Source organism: Scophthalmus maximus, chromosome 4 (genome assembly GCF_022379125.1).
Source record: "Scophthalmus maximus strain ysfricsl-2021 chromosome 4, ASM2237912v1, whole genome shotgun sequence".
Lineage (NCBI taxonomy): Eukaryota > Metazoa > Chordata > Actinopteri > Pleuronectiformes > Scophthalmidae > Scophthalmus > Scophthalmus maximus.
Window position 1 is genome coordinate 7,634,934 of NC_061518.1, and position 17,430 is coordinate 7,652,363.

The 17,430-nt window shown below is 44.0% G+C and overlaps 2 protein-coding genes across 5 annotated transcripts; both read left to right on the forward strand.

Moving 5' to 3' along the window:
• The first annotated feature begins 1 nt into the window (after window position 1).
• ppef1 (protein phosphatase, EF-hand calcium binding domain 1) lies at window positions 2-10,344 on the forward strand. 4 transcript variants are annotated; one of them, XM_035628241.2, is made up of 19 exons: window positions 2-214; window positions 1,113-1,256; window positions 3,037-3,069; window positions 3,291-3,418; window positions 3,501-3,561; window positions 5,068-5,231; window positions 5,326-5,440; window positions 5,844-5,890; window positions 6,047-6,213; window positions 6,309-6,345; window positions 6,511-6,660; window positions 7,363-7,514; window positions 7,615-7,852; window positions 7,957-8,142; window positions 8,227-8,369; window positions 8,751-8,857; window positions 8,962-9,125; window positions 9,576-9,660; window positions 9,747-10,344. In XM_035628241.2, exons 2-19 carry the CDS (start codon window positions 1,202-1,204, stop codon window positions 9,968-9,970), a joined length of 2,256 nt encoding a protein of 751 aa, XP_035484134.2. In that variant the 5' UTR covers window positions 2-214; window positions 1,113-1,201; the 3' UTR covers window positions 9,971-10,344. The 4 variants fall into 4 exon arrangements, 3 of the variants coding, with proteins under 3 accessions (XP_035484134.2, XP_035484135.2, XP_035484132.2); XM_035628242.2 differs by lacking the exons at window positions 2-214; window positions 1,113-1,256 and having other exon boundaries at window positions 1,574-3,418; window positions 7,615-7,780; XM_035628239.2 differs by lacking the exons at window positions 2-214; window positions 1,113-1,256 and having other exon boundaries at window positions 1,575-3,418.
• An 807-nt stretch (window positions 10,345-11,151) lies between these two features.
• Window positions 11,152-17,405, forward strand: si:dkey-163f14.6. Its single transcript, XM_035628930.2, has 8 exons — window positions 11,152-11,200; window positions 11,280-11,453; window positions 11,734-11,898; window positions 12,188-13,312; window positions 14,176-14,328; window positions 15,931-16,140; window positions 16,241-16,360; window positions 16,861-17,405. Exons 1-8 carry the CDS (start codon window positions 11,152-11,154, stop codon window positions 17,013-17,015), a joined length of 2,151 nt encoding a protein of 716 aa, XP_035484823.2. The 3' UTR covers window positions 17,016-17,405.
• The last annotated feature ends 25 nt before the right edge of the window (window positions 17,406-17,430 follow it).

Below are 17,430 nucleotides of genomic sequence, written 5' to 3' on the forward strand. Positions count from 1 at the left end.
CTCCTCTGTGCGCTGTCAGCTCCTCTTCCTCCTCCTCATCATCATCATCATCCTCATCCTACCCCTCCTCCTCACCTCTTACACACAAACCCTCTCTTCAGTCGTCTGGAGCTGGAGGACGTGTTGCGCCACTCGTCTGTTGTTTTCCCTCCTCCACCAACATGGATCGTTTGTTCCATTCATGATTTCCGGATCTCGCGGACACACGCAGCAGGTAGGAACCATCACAACACGAACACCCGATTTCTTTTCACCTGGCGCCGGATGCGTAAAGTAAAACACGTCGTCTTTGGAAAATGTTGGACAGTGACGCGCAATGGTGAACGTTTCCCGTTGGTTCGTTCTACACGTCTTCCTTGATTCTGTCCACAGCAGAGGGTCCTGTGTCGGGGATGGGATTTACGAGCTTATTTTTATATCATAATGGCATGTTTATTTTAAATTTATGAATTGTTAATTTTCATGTTCATTGCTGATAACCATTATAGGTTATAAGTTGGGACCAAACCTCGATAATTAAGCCTTTCATCAAAGTTTTATGAATGCGAAAAATCACAGCTGCAACAGTTTACTATTTTGATAATCGATTAATCGGTACACGTAGTTTTTATGGAGAATAAAATGTATCAATATTCTCTGATTTCAGCTTCTTAAATGTGAGTATTTTCTTCTCTGCTCCTCTGTGACAGTAAACCGAGTATATTTGGTGCGTGGACAAAACAAAACATTGTCTTGGGGTTTTGGGAAACATTTTATGGACCAAACAACTAATCGATTAATCGAGAAAATAATCCAAAGATTACGCGATTATGAAAATAATCGTCAGCTGCAGCCCTACTAAAAATGTATTTAGTATCTTCGATTTTAAATGTGTTCACATGTCTCGATCCTGCTGACACCTGAAGTGTGCTATTTCTGAACAAAAGGCAGTTTTCCAGGAGAGGAGAGCTGCTACTTATTGTGATGAACCCTGTAATGATGCGAGTCTGACCGAGGAGGCCTTTTGGGAGATTTAGAGAACTCTGCGTATAAACAAGCCGAGAGTGAAACACACATTCTTTTCAGACACTCTCTGCACTACGCGATGACACTGGTGGTCTTGTACTTCCCAGGCCTCCCGTGCCGCCGCCACATGCCGCCACTGCTGCCGGTTTTGGGAGACACGGACTGATGTGAACCCGGGACCTCACTGCTGGTCATCATGGGATGTGGCACCTCCGTTGCCACGGAAACGCAAGGGAAGAGCATGGAGACAGGTGTGGCTGGTTTGCAGTGGAGTGCACACATTTTTACTGGCTCAAAGGGCAGGTGGCTTTCAAATCCATTCAGGACTGACTCATGCTTTCCGTGTCTTGTCAGCTGGAAAGTTTTCACATGTCTCACTGTCGCCCCCAAGGAAAGGTGTGAAGAAAAATCCCAGGGGCATCAAATTGGACTTGGCACATTCACACTGTGTGTGTGTGTGTGTGTGTGTGTGTGTGTGTGTGTGTGTGTGTGTGTGTGTGTGTGTGTGTGTGTGTGTGTGTGTGTGTGTGTGTGTGTGTGTGTGTGTGTGTGTGTGTGTGTGTGTGTGTGTGTGTGTGTGTGTGTGTGTGTGTGTGTGTGTGTAAAACTGAGCACAAAAGGGCCTTAAGTGTTGGATACTAATTGGAGTGCCTCCGTACACAGACTTAGTCGCTTTTCAGGTTTCACAAATCACATTTAAAGCTCATACCCTCTGACATCCCAGTCTTCAAAACTACAGTGTAGATCCACAAATGATACTGTCCTCTCCTCGAGGCCCAGATTGAAAGTAGATCTGGAACAAATAGTTGATAAATCAGAATAACACAAAGCTCAATCGTGGAATCGTGACTGTTGTGTTTGTCTTTAATATTCAAGAGATTTTTAGTTGTTGTTAATAGAATATTCTATTCATATTCCTGTTTACGTGTTACAGCGCAAGAGTCTGATTATGGCGTTATGCAGTTGGTAACTGCCGTACATGTCACAAAATGCTGCAAAAACTCCATATGACATAATAATTGGACTAAAATTGGAAATCTCCACGTTTTATAATTGCTTAGCGAGAATGACCTCAATCGGGTTAAGGTTATCAGAACATGCTGTTCACATGGCAGTGTCTTATTCAGATTATTGTCTTAATTGGGTTAATATCACAATATTTCGGTCCATATAAACATAGTCACTGATCTGCAGACTAATCCATAGGGAAAATAATCATTCGTTGTATTAAATACTGAAGATGACTGCGATCGTGTTGCTAAATTTCTGGCCCAGTTTTACCAGATATTGTTGCTCTTTTTGAACAAAATACTCCCTGTTTATGTCACTGTTGTTATTTTAAAGTACTTGTGTTGCTCTCTTTTATTTTTAATTGATCTCCTCAGTGAAGCATGTGTACGCAGTGTTCCCTAAATACTGCAGTATTATTAGCAGTAGTCGTGGCAGTGTTGTGGTTTTGAGTTTTATCCGCTGAATTTGTATGCGTTGTACGAATCTGACAATAATAATTTGTTGTAAATTTTTCCTCAGACGCACGCAGACACACACACACACACACAACCTTAAAACCTATATAAAAGAAACAAGACTCGACCCTCCTCAAGCAGTGTCTACTCGTTGGGGACCTTCATTTTCGTCCCCACAGTGACACGAGCACCCACGGGTTAGTGTGCATCCCGGTTCATGTCCCGACAGGAAGGTGAAAACAAGCCCACACACACACACACACACACACACACACACACACACACACACACACACACACACACACACTGCAGATGTTTGACAGATGGTGCCTTTCTGTCTTCGCAGCCTGTCTCCTCTCCTAATGAGAGCTGTTTCTCCCGAAAGCTCGTTTAATATGCTTCGTTTCTTTCCAGTCTCGTAGTCGCCCGTGACCTCCCCTGTGTCTTGTTATTTCTCGCACTGTTCGTGTGTGCAGCCCTTCTAACACTTTGTGTGCTTCCTTGCACGTGATTTTATTCAATTAGCGTCTTGTGCTGAACTGTGGTTTTTTCCCCCCCCTCACAGACGAAGCAGTGAAGACAACCACCCCAGCTCTGAGTAAGACCCTGCTCGTCTCTGAACGTCGGTCTGTGACTTACGGGTCGTGTGCATTTACCTGTCGATGAAAAAATGTAGCAAAGTTATTCACTCTCGGATCGTGTCACCTTGTAATGGAAGTGGAAAGTGCAGGGTCTCGCGTGTCAAATTCATGGCCCGTGTCGTATTCAAACATGCCTTTCATCTAAACCTCAAAGGTAACCTGTGGGATTGTGTTGCAGCTATGAAGGCAGCCGTTTTGATCCAGCGATGGTACCGGCGCTACATTGCCCGTCTTGAGATGAGACGCAGGTACACGTGGAACATCTTTCAGTCGATCGAATACGCCGGAGAACAGGATCAGCTACAGGTGACTGTCGCTCCGCGCATTTCTCCCCTCTCTTCAGAAAAACGCCAAATATATTCAAATTCGATTTTCTTCTTCTCGTCAGCTCTCCAGTTTCTTCAGTTTCATGCTGGACAACTTCACTCAGCTGAATGGAAATGGGCCAGGTAAGGAGTGAAGATACTCTTATGTACAGAAATGGGAGTTAGCAGTACAGTATGGGTATTAAAAACTCCTCCTTCCTCCTTGTTATTTGTAAATAATGGAGGTAAAGTTAGGAAATGTTATTTCACTCTTGCAGCACTACCATTTGGATGTCATGTAACACATTTTCTGTAAATGCAGGAACTCCAAACCCTTTTCTACTTTGTTATTATGCTCTAAAAGTGTAGAGAAATTACTCATAATAGCACCGTCAGGGCTCAGACATAGAGAAATCTAATTCTGTGAGATAATTCTCTCCAATTTGCTCTTTGTTCATGTACTTTTTCAGCATTACACGTAATTATTCATGGTTGATGGTTGTGTGTGTTTTTGTTAACAAGTAAAAAGGATTTTCAACAAATTATTGGGCAAATATGACTGTGGACAGATGTTTGTTTGATAATGCAGTGACTGGTGATTACTACAGGGATTTTTTATCACTCAATTAACATCAGTGTTAGTCATGCCACTGTATCTTGGTCTAGATTAAAAAACCCATTGGGTATACCCTGTTACTTAGCAACTGCTGTGAATGTGGAGGCCAAGTGTGTTGCACTGACACACAGCTATGGCTTCAGTGTGTATTGACTCACTCGTCAAGCTGAAAAAGCATACGGCTCCATTGATAAGCTAATCCTCAGGTCAGCGCTTATTGCAGCAACTGCATCTGTGCATCCTCTTCATGGCTATTACGTTGAGTCGGTGATGCAGAGAGGCCGGACCCTGTTGTCAGAATACAGGACATTTATTAGACCTTAATTTAGAAAATGGACAAAAGACTTAGTAGATAGATATAGGCCTGTATACTGTAGGTAGAGGGTTTTTTTTGCGTGCATAATGTAGAGGCCATTGGTTCACCATTAGCATATTGGAGTGGTTTTTCAATGCACCCCAGTGAGATCACGCAGAGCTGGCTGTCGTGTTGTGTCAAGCTGTTGATGACAAGGAACGACAACTTTAAATCTTTAAATGGAATATGTTTTAGGTCATTGAATAAACCCATGATCTTTTTCCCTTCCAAAAGCTTTTACTTTTCAGTGTCACATAAAAACACAATGCGATCTCCATTCGGTGCCTTTCTACAATTGCAAAGGAACCAAGACCATCTCCTTTTACCTTTTTTTTTTAATTCCACACATTCTGTTTATGGACAGGTTTTCATTTTGGTGATTTTTGCCAAACACAGACATTCCTGTCTATCAATGTCGGTAGTATATCACAATTTATATTAAAAATCGTGAAATAACATGACGTATATCCCGGTAGGCGGTAGATATCTCGTTTTGGTTTTGCCTGCTGTCAGTATTTCAGTTGTGAATTCTAAAATCATTCTGCATTCAGAGCAAAAAGAAAGCAAGATAGGAATCTTTGTGTACCCCTGGCTTTCATTTCAATCAAACTCAAGAGACATTTGTGAGGATAAGTCTGGAGCTCAGTCCGTTCACAGCTCCGCTCACTGTGACCTCCAGACCTGATCTCCCAGCTCCTGGACCCGCTGGTCGACCCCTGGTTGGACAGAGAGACCTGCTACAACCAGATCCATGTTCCAGAGTCGTACACCGGGCCCCGGCTGTCGTTTCCTCTCTCCGTCTCAGACACCAGCGCTCTGCTCAGTGCGTTTAAAGAGCAGCAGGTACCAAACTAGTGCAGTCTTCGTCCTTTCTCGCTCACTTTTTGGTTTGTCTGGTTTTGAACGCGGGGGCTCGTTTTCCACCTCTTCCACACAGACTCTACACGCCAGATATGCTCTGCAGCTGCTGTACGAGACCAAAAAACTGCTGAAACAGATGCCCAACATCATCCACTTGTCAACATCCTACATCAAGGATATCACTATATGTGGTGGGTGACCAATGGCTTTACTCTCACCTGTTAATTCAAGGTTCAGAATAGTTCTTTTTATTTTCCTAGTACACCTGCAAAGGAGAATGAGCAGGAGTGTGCACCTGCTACATACATTACTGTGAGCCACTGAATACATGAATGACCTGCTTACTGGTTAAACGGCCGCTGGTGTGTATAAAATACAGTTGACCGCATCTTAATAGCATCGTTCCGAGAAAGGAGGTCCTGTTTATTTGCACACTGATAAGCCACTTAAAGCCTCTTCCCCGGCTACTTCGTCCTGCAGAGGCGCATCTCATTAAACGCGAGAATACTTGTGACTTAAACAAACAAAAAGACGCAATAGGTTTCATTTTCCTGGCGTCTGCATTGCTTCTCCATTATTCTCCCTTTGGCACAGGTGATCTGCATGGTCGGCTGGATGATCTACTGCTCATATTTTACAAGGTAAAGATCCATTTCCTTAAGCATCGTTGACTACGATTTTGTCTGCAGAAAAAGAATGTGTCATGCAGATTTTATGGAAATACACAATCATAGCAACGCGAAACAGAGCCGAAGCATGTCACCGTGTGTTGTTTTTTTGTTGCTGTTGTTTTTCAGAATGGCCTCCCCTCCGCGGACACGCCATACGTGTTCAACGGGGACTTTGTGGACCGCGGGAAAAAGTCCATGGAGGTGGTCATCCTGCTGTTCGCCTATCTTCTGCTTTACCCCGACTCCATGCACCTGAACCGAGGAAACCATGAAGACCACATAATGAACCTCAGGTGGACGGAAAAACATCCATCCATCCACAAATATGAGCATTAAAGAATGAGGAAAGCAACATCTGAGTGTGATGATGTTCCGTTTGTTGTTTCAGATACGGGTTCACAAAAGAAGTCATGCAGAAGTACAAGGTGCAGTAAAGTCCAGATAGAGTACATTACATCATTATTCTGCTTTTGTTATGCACAGAACAAATGTTGCACGTTGTGCAGGTTAGAGCATGTAACTGATGACTGGTTGGATAAATCTGGCTGAGTTGTGATAGTTATTCTTACATACTGTGTGACTGTGTGCAGACTCACGGCCATGAGATGCTCAAGCTGTTCCAGGACATATTCAGCCTTCTGCCGGTCGCAACGGTCATCGACGGGAAGATCCTGATCGTCCATGGAGGGATATCGGACCAGACTGACCTGGACTTTCTCAGCTCCATAGAGCGGCACAAGGTCAGTGGAAACAAAGCAGTCGACCTTCATCCTCCACCAGTCCTCGATCCTTACTTTTTTTAACTGCAGTAATCAGTTTGGGCCACTAGAGGTCAGACAAAAACTACACGCCAATGTAGTTATTATGTTCGATCTATCTTCAACCAGTTGATAACTTTGATTGTCTGCTGCAAGGCTGGATAACGAAAACATGCTAATTTGATTTAATAAATATGCACACAAAATTCTCATTCTTGATCCCAGGATCTCCATCAGGTTATTTTGTCCCTGTTTCTCAGAGCGATTTAGTTCTTTGTGCTGTTTGTCACTTACCCAGGTCACATATGTTTTGTTTGGTGTTAACTGAAGGAACCATCAGATCGTTCATCAATTACACAAATTGAAATTTCTTTTTGAATCAATCAACAGCAGCCTCAAGGGATTATAAGCAAAGCCATGTGATCTATAATTATTACAAGGTCCGTTTGGTAAATGCAGCAAAATTCTGCTTAAAGTTGAGGAGGACAAAATCACAAAATCATGTGTAATGTGATGTAAGATACATCACATTACGCATACAAATTCAGCGGATAAAACTCAAAACCATGTATATATAATAGTAATTATTTTACTCACAATAATTAGTACAGTACAGAGTACACACTTTACCTATGCAAATAAAGCCCTTATTGTCACTGCCGTCCCATCTCTGCTCCCTTCCAGGTGAAATCCGCCCTGAGGTTTCCCAGACACAGTGTGGGGCAGCTGGACATCGGTCAGTCCTGCAGACAGGCAAAAAGAACGAGATCCACAGACGCCTCTCGTCCCAGCAGCAGTCGGAGCCAAAGCAAGAACCAAGGAACGCCCAGTCTGAGGTCTGACAGCAGCCCACACACGTTACAAGCTTTAACTGACAATCAGACGCCTTTTCAAAAAATGACAAACCCTCTCTTCTTTCCCCGTTTTATTCTAAAGAAATAGGAGATGTGGGCTGAGTCGAAAAGACAGCGCCGCCTCCAATTCCTCATCGTCGTCGTCCTCATCGTCCTCTTCCCTCTGCTCGCCTCGAACTCCATCCTGCCTCTCGCCTCGTCCGTGCCCGTCTTCTCCCGGCATGCCTTATACCATCAACGTCCTCCAGGTGCCTTTCCTGGACTCTCTGTCCTCTGTCCCCGCTCCCTCACCTGCACAACACGAACGGGAGTGGAAACAGGTCAGAGGCGGAGATTCAAGGGTGGAAAAAAGATAATACTGTTCAACTGTACCCTATCGCGGTGTGTTCTGTGTCTTGTTTATCAGCTCTCGTCTCTCTTGCAGATAGTGGATATATTGTGGAGTGACCCCAAAACCCAAGAAGGCTGCAGTCCCAACACATTCAGAGGAGGCGGCTGCTACTTCGGCCCTGACGTCACCCAGAGACTGCTGCTCCGGCATGGACTCCAGCTGCTCATCAGGTCCCACGAGTGCAAACAGGAGGGATACGAGCTCTGCCACGGCGGACAGGTAGACGGGAAGCTGATACAAAAATTGCCATAAAAAACGTTTGAGTCTCGAGAAATGAAACGCGTGTATGTTTCGCTCCTGCAGGTGATCACTATTTTCTCAGCATCAAACTATTATGAGGAGGGAAGCAACCGTGGCGCCTACGTCAAACTGGGCAGAGAACTGGTGCCCCGCTTCTACCAGTACCAAGTCAGCCGCTCGACACGCAAACTCACCCTGACACAGAGGTACAGCAGGCGTCTGCATGTGCACTGTACTGTATACAGTATATTTGTGTAAAACCAGACATGTTAACACAAACAGCTGGGTGTTTTAGTACTGCGGCTATTAGTTTAAGTTGATGGATAAGTTCATTTAAATTGAAACTAAATGCCAACAGTTGAGGTAATTTATCAGCTGCTTCCAGGCTCTCCGGTGTGTGGATGTCTGTAAATTGTTATGAAATCGAATATCGTGTCATATGTGACATGTGTGACACATTGTATGCTAAATGATTGATGGATTAAGCGAATAAATAACTGACAGATTAATCCATAATGACAATAGAACTTAGTAAATGACAAAGTCAGTCTTAGTTGACGACTGGTGGTTAACCTTTGTCTTGGCAGAGTACGAGCGGCTGAAGGCTCCGCTCTCAGGGCCTTGAAGGAGAAGCTGTTTGCCCATCGCTGCGAGCTGATGGCAGGATTCCTGCAGTGCGACCAGAACAACACCGGTGTGACCTTTCCCCGCCCTCTTTTATTTACCTTTCTTAGAGACGTGCATTCACACAGAGGTCGCCGTGTACAGTTGTTTATATGTAAGCCTTTCTTCCTTCAGGTAGCGTGTCAGTCAGTGAATGGGCTCAGGTGCTGGAGTCTGTGCTGAGACTGGACCTGCCCTGGAGGACTCTCCGTCCACACTTGACCCGTCTGGCACCAGATGGCAGTGTGGATTATCCGTCCTGCTTCGAGGACATGGGACCAGGGAATCCTCTGCCTCAGGTAAACGAGAACATTTAAGCAAGCTGAGTATTTACAATTACTAGAAATTATTTACTTGTGTGCATTGTACTATTTACTAGGTAAACATGCAAACTGAGCGTTGCAGTATTGATTCGGCAATAACAGGAAGATAATAGGAGAGCTTGAACACTGAAAGATGCAATATGAGCACAAATTTACACATTGTATTTTGCTTTATTTCTTCTGCATGAGGAGCAGCACCAAGCTTGAAATGTGTTACAATCCAGAGTAACTGCCGTCCAAGATTCATCAACCCCCTTTAAAATTCTAACTTTTTTTCCAATCTTTACCAAAATGCACTGGTACTCTTAGCAGTACAGTATTTCCTAGTACTGTAATATTGCACTTTGCCGCTGCTGATTAACACAAAAAGAGTTTGAGTTGACTACCATCTATCGGCTGTGTTTTCTTTTCTCCTTCTTGTTCTAGGTCGCTCCAAACTTGGCTGAAACTCTGTTCCGATACAGGACAGACATCGAGATAATATTCAACATAATAGACAAAGACCACTCAGGTTAGTAATGTATCTTTTTAAATACAATTCTCAGATGATTTGAAATGTATTACTCGGCATGAAGTCTGTGGGCGTTTTTTGCTCAGGTCTGATCTCCGCCGAGGAGTTTCGTCACACCTGGCGTCTTTTCAGTGCCCACCTGGGCGTCGACATCAACGACAGAGCCATTGATGACCTGGCGCGCAGTATCGACTTCAACAAGGACGGCAGTATCGACTTCACCGAGTTCCTGGAGGCCTTCAGAGTGGTGCACAAGCTGGACAGCAAGGATCAGCATCTTAGTGGGAAGATGGACGGAGAGAAGTGTTAGTGAAGGGAGGAATCTGAATACTAAATTGTGGAAGTCAATGATCATCATGTGGAACTTCATATCCTGATAAATGGGGAAAAAAATCCACCTCAAAATACTTGAGATTTGATGATGTACTTTATAGTACGGGGTCAAATTAGGGTCGAAAAGGTTTTGAGCTTGTAAAGTGATGTTCACACACACACACAAAAAAAATCCAAAGTTTGCAGTTGTAAATCAACCTTTGTAACCCTGTAAGATACATCTGCAGTTTGTACCTGTATAAAAAAAAAAGGATTTGTACTTTTAGAAAATATTTGTTTTTGTAAAAGTGCATGTGTAGAAAGCTTTTCTATTTGTTAAGGAAAGAGTGTGAATAAAATCTGTGCATTTGAGTGCTATTGTGAATGTCTGTTGGCAGATAAAAAAAATCAGTGCTCCAAAAAAGTCACAAGCAAAGACCCTGTTTTTACACCTGAATGTGACGATGCAGTCCAATCAGATGGCAGGTGTAAAGGCAGGGCGGGGCGTCCTGAAAGGTGAAGAGGGCACGGACTCTTCCACAACCCAGGCTTAGTTTGCATGCACACACAACACACTAAAGCCCCAGTGTGTAATTTTTCTGTGTTCATATCAGTCTGGCATCCTGCCCACTATAATTACCAAAGAGTGAGAGCACTTAAACAGACCCAGGCATCCTGTCAGCCTGAGGAAATAACAGGTTCAGTCATTTTTACAGAACACACACACACACACACACACACACGGAGAGAGAGAGAGTGATAGACAAGCAGGGTGGTCTTTTTTTTTTGTGCCAGGATATGATATCACTATCTGTCAACGGTAAGTGTTTAACTGCTTTCATGTGAAGCACTTTGTGTTGCATTAAGTGCATGAATTGTGCAATATAAATAAAATGTATTATCATTATCATAATTATACGTAAAATTGTGGCTATACAGGTAAAAAGAGCACCTCTCCTGACACCTCCTCATCCATCTGTCAGAATGTTTTACGTATCCACAGTTTCACATCCTTCTTCCTGCCATCTGTCTGTCCTGTCGTAATCCCAGAAAAGATCTCCCCTCCCCTCAATTTTCAACCTCTCCTACACCTCCCACTCCTTCTCTCTCTCAAAGCGCTTCTCTCCTCCTCTCCGCTCTCCGCTAAATCTAAAAGGTGTCTGTCATCCTGGGCAAGATATGGGGCCCCTGGCAGCACTGGTCGTTCTGCTCTGCATCTCCACTCCAGGTGAGTTCATTTTCATAGCTGCACGTTCGTAACGTGTCCTCGGACAACTGCAGGAACTCATTGTGCGACTTGTCCACAGCCAGAGCAGCTGAGGGATGCAGTGGTTTTAGACACCTGGAGAACGGGAGGACGTTTTTCCGTTACAGTGGACTGTTGGTGATCTTCCGCTGTCATCCTGGCTTCAAGCTCAGCGGGTACAAAACCAACAGCTGTGTGTCTGGACAGTGGTCCCGGGACCCGCCGGTCTGCGTCGGTGAGGAGCTCTTTTCATGAGAATGTACTGTAATTCATGTAATTATTTTTTTAAATAAAATATTAAGTTTATACTTCTGTTTGTGTCAACAGTTGTTTTCAGATGATAACCTTTTACGAATGTGTCTTTTATTCAAGTATATATGTACCACTTTTTTGTTATATTGCAGTACAAAATAGAGAAATTACAAGAATGTATAGCAAGACAACAACAAAGGCAACCGATGTCCCTGGTCAGACTCAAACTTATCACTTCCTGTGATATTCTCCCAATCTTTCAGGCTCCGGCTGCTCCAACCCGGGGCCGCTGACCCACGGCACGAGCAGCATGAATGAGGATGGCTCCTGGGCAGCATTCAGCTGTAACAGTGGCTTTCGCCTACACGGGCCCTCAATGTTATACTGTAAGGGCCACAGCTGGAATAGCACAAAGCCTGTATGCAAAGGTGAGTTGTTGTTTTTTTAAGTCCTATTAAAGCAATAGATTCACATTTTTTAGACAATACAAACATTTACTTTGGACTGACATATTTCTGTCAAAAAGCCAATGGGATTATATCCATTGGCTTTAGAATTATTGTAGAAAAGTAGATAAGTACATGTTTCGCTCAAGGTAATCCCACTCTTGGGATTTTTTTTTTAACCTTAAATACAATCGCCAGACGTAAAAAATCTAATGTTAGGCCATAAAGAAACTTCACTAAACCATTTGATTTCTTTTTCTTTCCCTGTTAGAGTTCGACATGATGACTTCAGTTTCAGGTGTCAGTGTCCAAAAGGCAAACACCAACCAGAACCTTCCGGCTGCCGCAGTCCCGAAGACCCAGCAGCAATCCCACTACGACACCGTGGCTAACACACCCTCCAAGGAAGCCCGCCTCAAATTTGGCTCGTTGTCTGGTATGCCGTCACAAATGTCCAACAGTGAGACGAATAAAGTGACAGACCCAAAAGTCCAGCTGCAGCAGCGGCACATTGAGTTTCCCGGCTTTAAGGTCAAAGGTGGGGAACGAGAGGCTCCTCGTGAGGCTCGACCTCTGGGGGCAAATGAAGCCCAAGGACTGGGAACGGGAACAGGGAGGCACGGCACCGAGGCAAAAGCTTCAGACAGGAAATCACAGAAGGTGGACAAAGATACAGAAAGTTTTGCCTCTGCATTACATCTGTTTACTGCGATCTCCTCCACCTCGTCGTTAGTGTCAGCAACAGGGCGACCAGTATCTTCCCCTCCGTCATTTCCAACATGGCAAACAACGGCAATCATTAAGCATGCTTTCCCAACCGAGGTCAGATTCGGACAACCTGTCCCAATCCAGGACTATGTGACTCCCTCTGGGGTGCTGACAGGCACTTCAAAGACTGCAGATGAAGACCGCCGGGCTGCAACTGGCGTCCAGTATCCTTCTGCGTCTCAAACTAACAGTTCTTCCCCCACTTCCTCTCCTGCTTCGTCTGCACCCTCTTCATCATCGCCCCCTCCCTCCTGGTCTGCCTCGACGTCCTCACGTCCCATCTCCACCACCCAGTCCAATATGCCAACGCCGGATGTCGCCCTTCCATCAAACACCTCCGTCACCAGAGGGGCAAGTCCTCACCGGGCTGACGACGTCACGACGAACACCGCCTCCGCACCGCCGCCGCTGTTTCCGCGCCTCAGCAGACGACCTGTGTGCCCGTATCCACCCGTGCCCGTTGGCGGGACCTTCTTCTTCTTCCGTAATGTAGAGAATCCCGGTCCCAGAGCGTACAGACATTACATACAGTACACCTGCTACCCTGGTTACACCCTGGCTCGTGGAGACGTACACAGCTACTGCCAACAGGGGGGCACCTGGAGCGGAGTCACGCCCGTTTGTCTGGGTACGTGGTGCTGCCGCCTCACAACTTACTGCGTCATTTGATTCAGTTGAAAATCCTGCAGTTGTGCTTGTTGACAAGGAAAGACGGGGGACAAGAGAACACGCAAGATATTGATTTGGCGATATTCTGCCCAAAAGTAGTCAATAGCAGGCTTGTGACTGTTTGTATTAAGTCAAGGCATCATTGGCTTGTGCCAGTCCTGTTTTCTGTGTTAAGTCTAGGAGCTAATGATTATTTTCAAAACACAACGAATTTGACAAGTAATTTCTATATTAATTCAACGTTTGGTTTTCAAAAAGAACCCAGAACATCGTCACATTTGAGAGGCTGGAACTTGGAAATATTTGGTATTTAAAAATAATTTTCTTAAATTGTTAAAGATAACCTGGTACCAGTTTTTTAACCATGCAACTGTGCGGGAATATTTGCTAGTTTTCCATGCTCTCTGTAATGGTAAACACAATATATTTTGATTTTTAATACAACAAAGTAAGTGGGGTTTTTTTGTAGTTTCTCATTATTTTCTAATATTTTATACACAGAAAATCAGTCGATCATTGAAGAAAGTGTCAGATCATGATAATGAAAACAATTGTTGGTTGCAGCCTTATAGTACACACTAGTACTACATTGTTGGCGGCCCTATTTGACAGAAATAATTAGAGCTATTTGATGAACCACAAATAAGCTCCATTATGAATTAAAACAATGAAGGTCTTGAAATTAGATTTTTAACTCAGGGTCCATACTCAAGACCAGGGCCACAGTTGTACTTCAGTCATTATTTGAACTGCCTGGGCAGTTGCCCGCTTGGTGATCCGACCTTGACCCTGAACTGATCCGTCCTCACTGTTTGCTTCCAGAGTTGACACCATGCTCAGTGAACAGCGGAGGCTGTTCCCAGCTGTGCTCTCACTCCCAACACTACAACCAGAGCTCCGACCGGACCCAGATCGGAACTCGGTGCCACTGCAGACCTGGGTTCACTCTGCTGGATGACGGGCAAACGTGTCGAGGTGAGCACATGACTGTTTTCACTGCGACTGTAACATTCCTCCTTAATTCCTCTGTGGACGCCCTCAACTCTCCCCAGCTACATCACAGCGTGCACCGGGGCACGTTGCAGCACGACGAGGGAATCTGCTTCACGTTTTTGTCCGTTTGATGTTTCGCGGCTCACAGATGAGCTGTGAAATTTATGGCTTCAGGGTCACCACTTAGGAAGCCTGACATTTACTTACTGTATAGGTTACGTGTGCCCCGCTCACAGGCAACCTGTCATTCGTGAGAGCCATCAGTGCATGGTGGAGATACTTTTTATCAGTGTGCACATTGACAGATGCAGGTGCTGTCCAGGGATCCTTGTATGATTATAGTTTAGTTCTGGCCTAAGAATTCCACCGCAGTGAAATAAGTCTTGTAAACATTCCTGTCTGACAGAATGTGCAGGTCCTCATTTCAGAAGGTGCCGCTCTGTCCACGTTGACGTCTATTAGTAGAGATCGGTCAGAAAATTTGAAATATGACCATTGGCACAGAAAAAAGGTCAACGGAGAAACGTCAAGCTGCGGAAATGGTGGTTTCCTCGATGGAAAGGGCCACGCAAAAGGAATACAAGGGCAGAGCCGATACACAAGCTTTCTGCATGTCCTTGTTTCCTGTCTCTGAAGAGTAGGAAGTCAGACAACATCTGTGTGATGGTTTGCTCATTACAGAGGGAGATGACTACCTTTCATCTGGAGTGGAGCCTGGATGTTGTGTTGTCAAATTGACTGTGTGCATGACCAGACCTCCTCCTGCCTAGGTGTGTGTGGCTGCTGTGTGTATTTACATATTTGTTTCTGTTTATGTCATTTTCCGTCAGAGTGGGTTTTTTCTACATCATTCTCCATCTTTCCAGATGTGGATGAGTGCTCGATGAGTGCTCGCCGCCTGCAGCTGTAACAGGCTGTGTGTGTTAGGTTGTGTTAACACTACTGGGAGCTTCCACTGCCAGCGTTCTGCAGGGGCACTTGCTAAATGTTACTGTGAACTGTATGCGTTGCTCCTTTTAGCCATGCAAGCAGCATCTACCATCGATCAGATGGATTGGCACAAAAGTTGCTGCAAACATGATTCCCAGCCAATCAGTCGATGACTTTGGTGATGCTTGGACTATTCAAATAGTGGAACCACGAGGTTCCAACAAGGTTGTTTGTTTTGTGAAATGTCTCAGCAACTTTTGGATGTGGACCGTCAAGAAATACACACATTCACTAAAACACACACATCCCCTGACTTTTCATATTGCACCATCATCAGGTTGACTTATCTGTTTTTCCGACTAAATATCAGAACGCTGAACCACAATGCTCTCAGCTATGCTACTAAGAAAATATTAGCATTATCTTATCCCAAAAAACTTGATGTGGATCAGAATCATTACACATTTTGAAACCAAATAATTACAGGAAAAACTTGTTTGGTATATTACCTACATGACATTTAGGGTTAATTTTGATTTGATGTTAATAGACAATTATTTAAAATGTCCTTTTTTGAATGAAAGTGGTCAGCCCCTTTATTGCAAACTTTCTGCCTATGCCTCTTGCACTTTTTATAATTGCCATCTTCTCCAGATATAGATGAGTGTGCAGTTAATCGGGGGCATGGGCCGTGTATGGAGCGGTGCCACAACTCACCAGGATCCTACCGCTGCTCCTGCACATATGGACACATCTTAGCCGGGGATGGACACAGCTGCATCCCCGAGTGTCCACCTGGATACAGGAAGCAACCAACAACACCCGAGAATTCAACCGCAGAAGCTCTTAAGGAAGAGTGTGTAGGTAGGGAAAAATAGAAAGAAAGAAAAAGGTATACCATGTATGTCCCTATATTTCTGAAATAAAATTTTGAAAAGCCTGAGGTTACTGTTTTTGTCCACAGACATAAATGAGTGCCAGGGGGAGAGTGTGTGTGAGTGGCAGTGTGTCAACTTGCCAGGATCTCACCGCTGCATCTGCCCCAGAGGATACACACTCCAAAGAGACGGGCAACGCTGCAAGGGTCAGTGCAGGCAACCACACTCATGCATATGGTTAACAGTATATAGTGTATGGTACGTGGGATATTTTCATATGAGCCTTTGTCTCTGTGGTGGCAAGAAGTCAGCAATAACACGTGATGGAAACTATTTATTTTTAAACAAAGTTTTCTTTTTCCAAGTGATTAGGGGATTTTATGTTGTACATTAATGATAAAAAGTAATCTTTTTATATTCTTAACGTTATAAATCTTGATATATAGGCTAATCTACAAAAACAAAAGTCTTGATTATTTGCTCAAATGACCTTTGTTTACATTAGATCGAGGGATGCGACCACAGGACATTGTGGTTGGCATTCAATAATTTTTCTGTGCGTTAACCCAATCAAACCTTAACCACAGTGGTGTCTGAAAACACTCATATGGATCATTTTTGTAATGGTCATTTGTGTGTCTTGTTAGACAGGAAATGTAAATATCATTATTAAAGTGGGGGGAAAAAATCTCTTCCTCTCCTGCAGACATTAATGAGTGCAGCCGGAAGAAAGGAGGTTGTTCCCACCTGTGTGTGAACGTAAAAGGTGGATATAAATGTGCCTGCCCGGCCTCCCATCGCCTCTCCCCTTACAGCTGGAAGAAATGTGTCCCGAGGAAAACAGCGCACCCTGCTGGCTGAGCTGGAAAGCGCAGAAGATGTAAGAGTCTTTTCTTCTTCGCACAGACTGTGATGATCAAGTAGTTTAAGAGGGGAAATGTTACAGTTCAACCAGACATTAGACTTGAATGTGTATGTAGCATTGTAAAACCCAATGTAAAAAAAGTGCATATAAAGATATCATTTTTCAATATAGTACTCTTTCTTATTCTGTTTTTCCTTATATAAGATCCATAGTAGATAACAAACCTGTAAGGATTAGTTTCTGAATGACTTTAATATTGTATGAACATGAAAATGTCATAATAAACACCTTGCTGATAGAAATGAAGGGCAACGACATTGTTAAAATAGATGAACAGATCTCTCAATGTTAAATAGTTTACTTGCATAATGTCTTATAATAGTAAAATAATTATAATCATATTTTAAAATA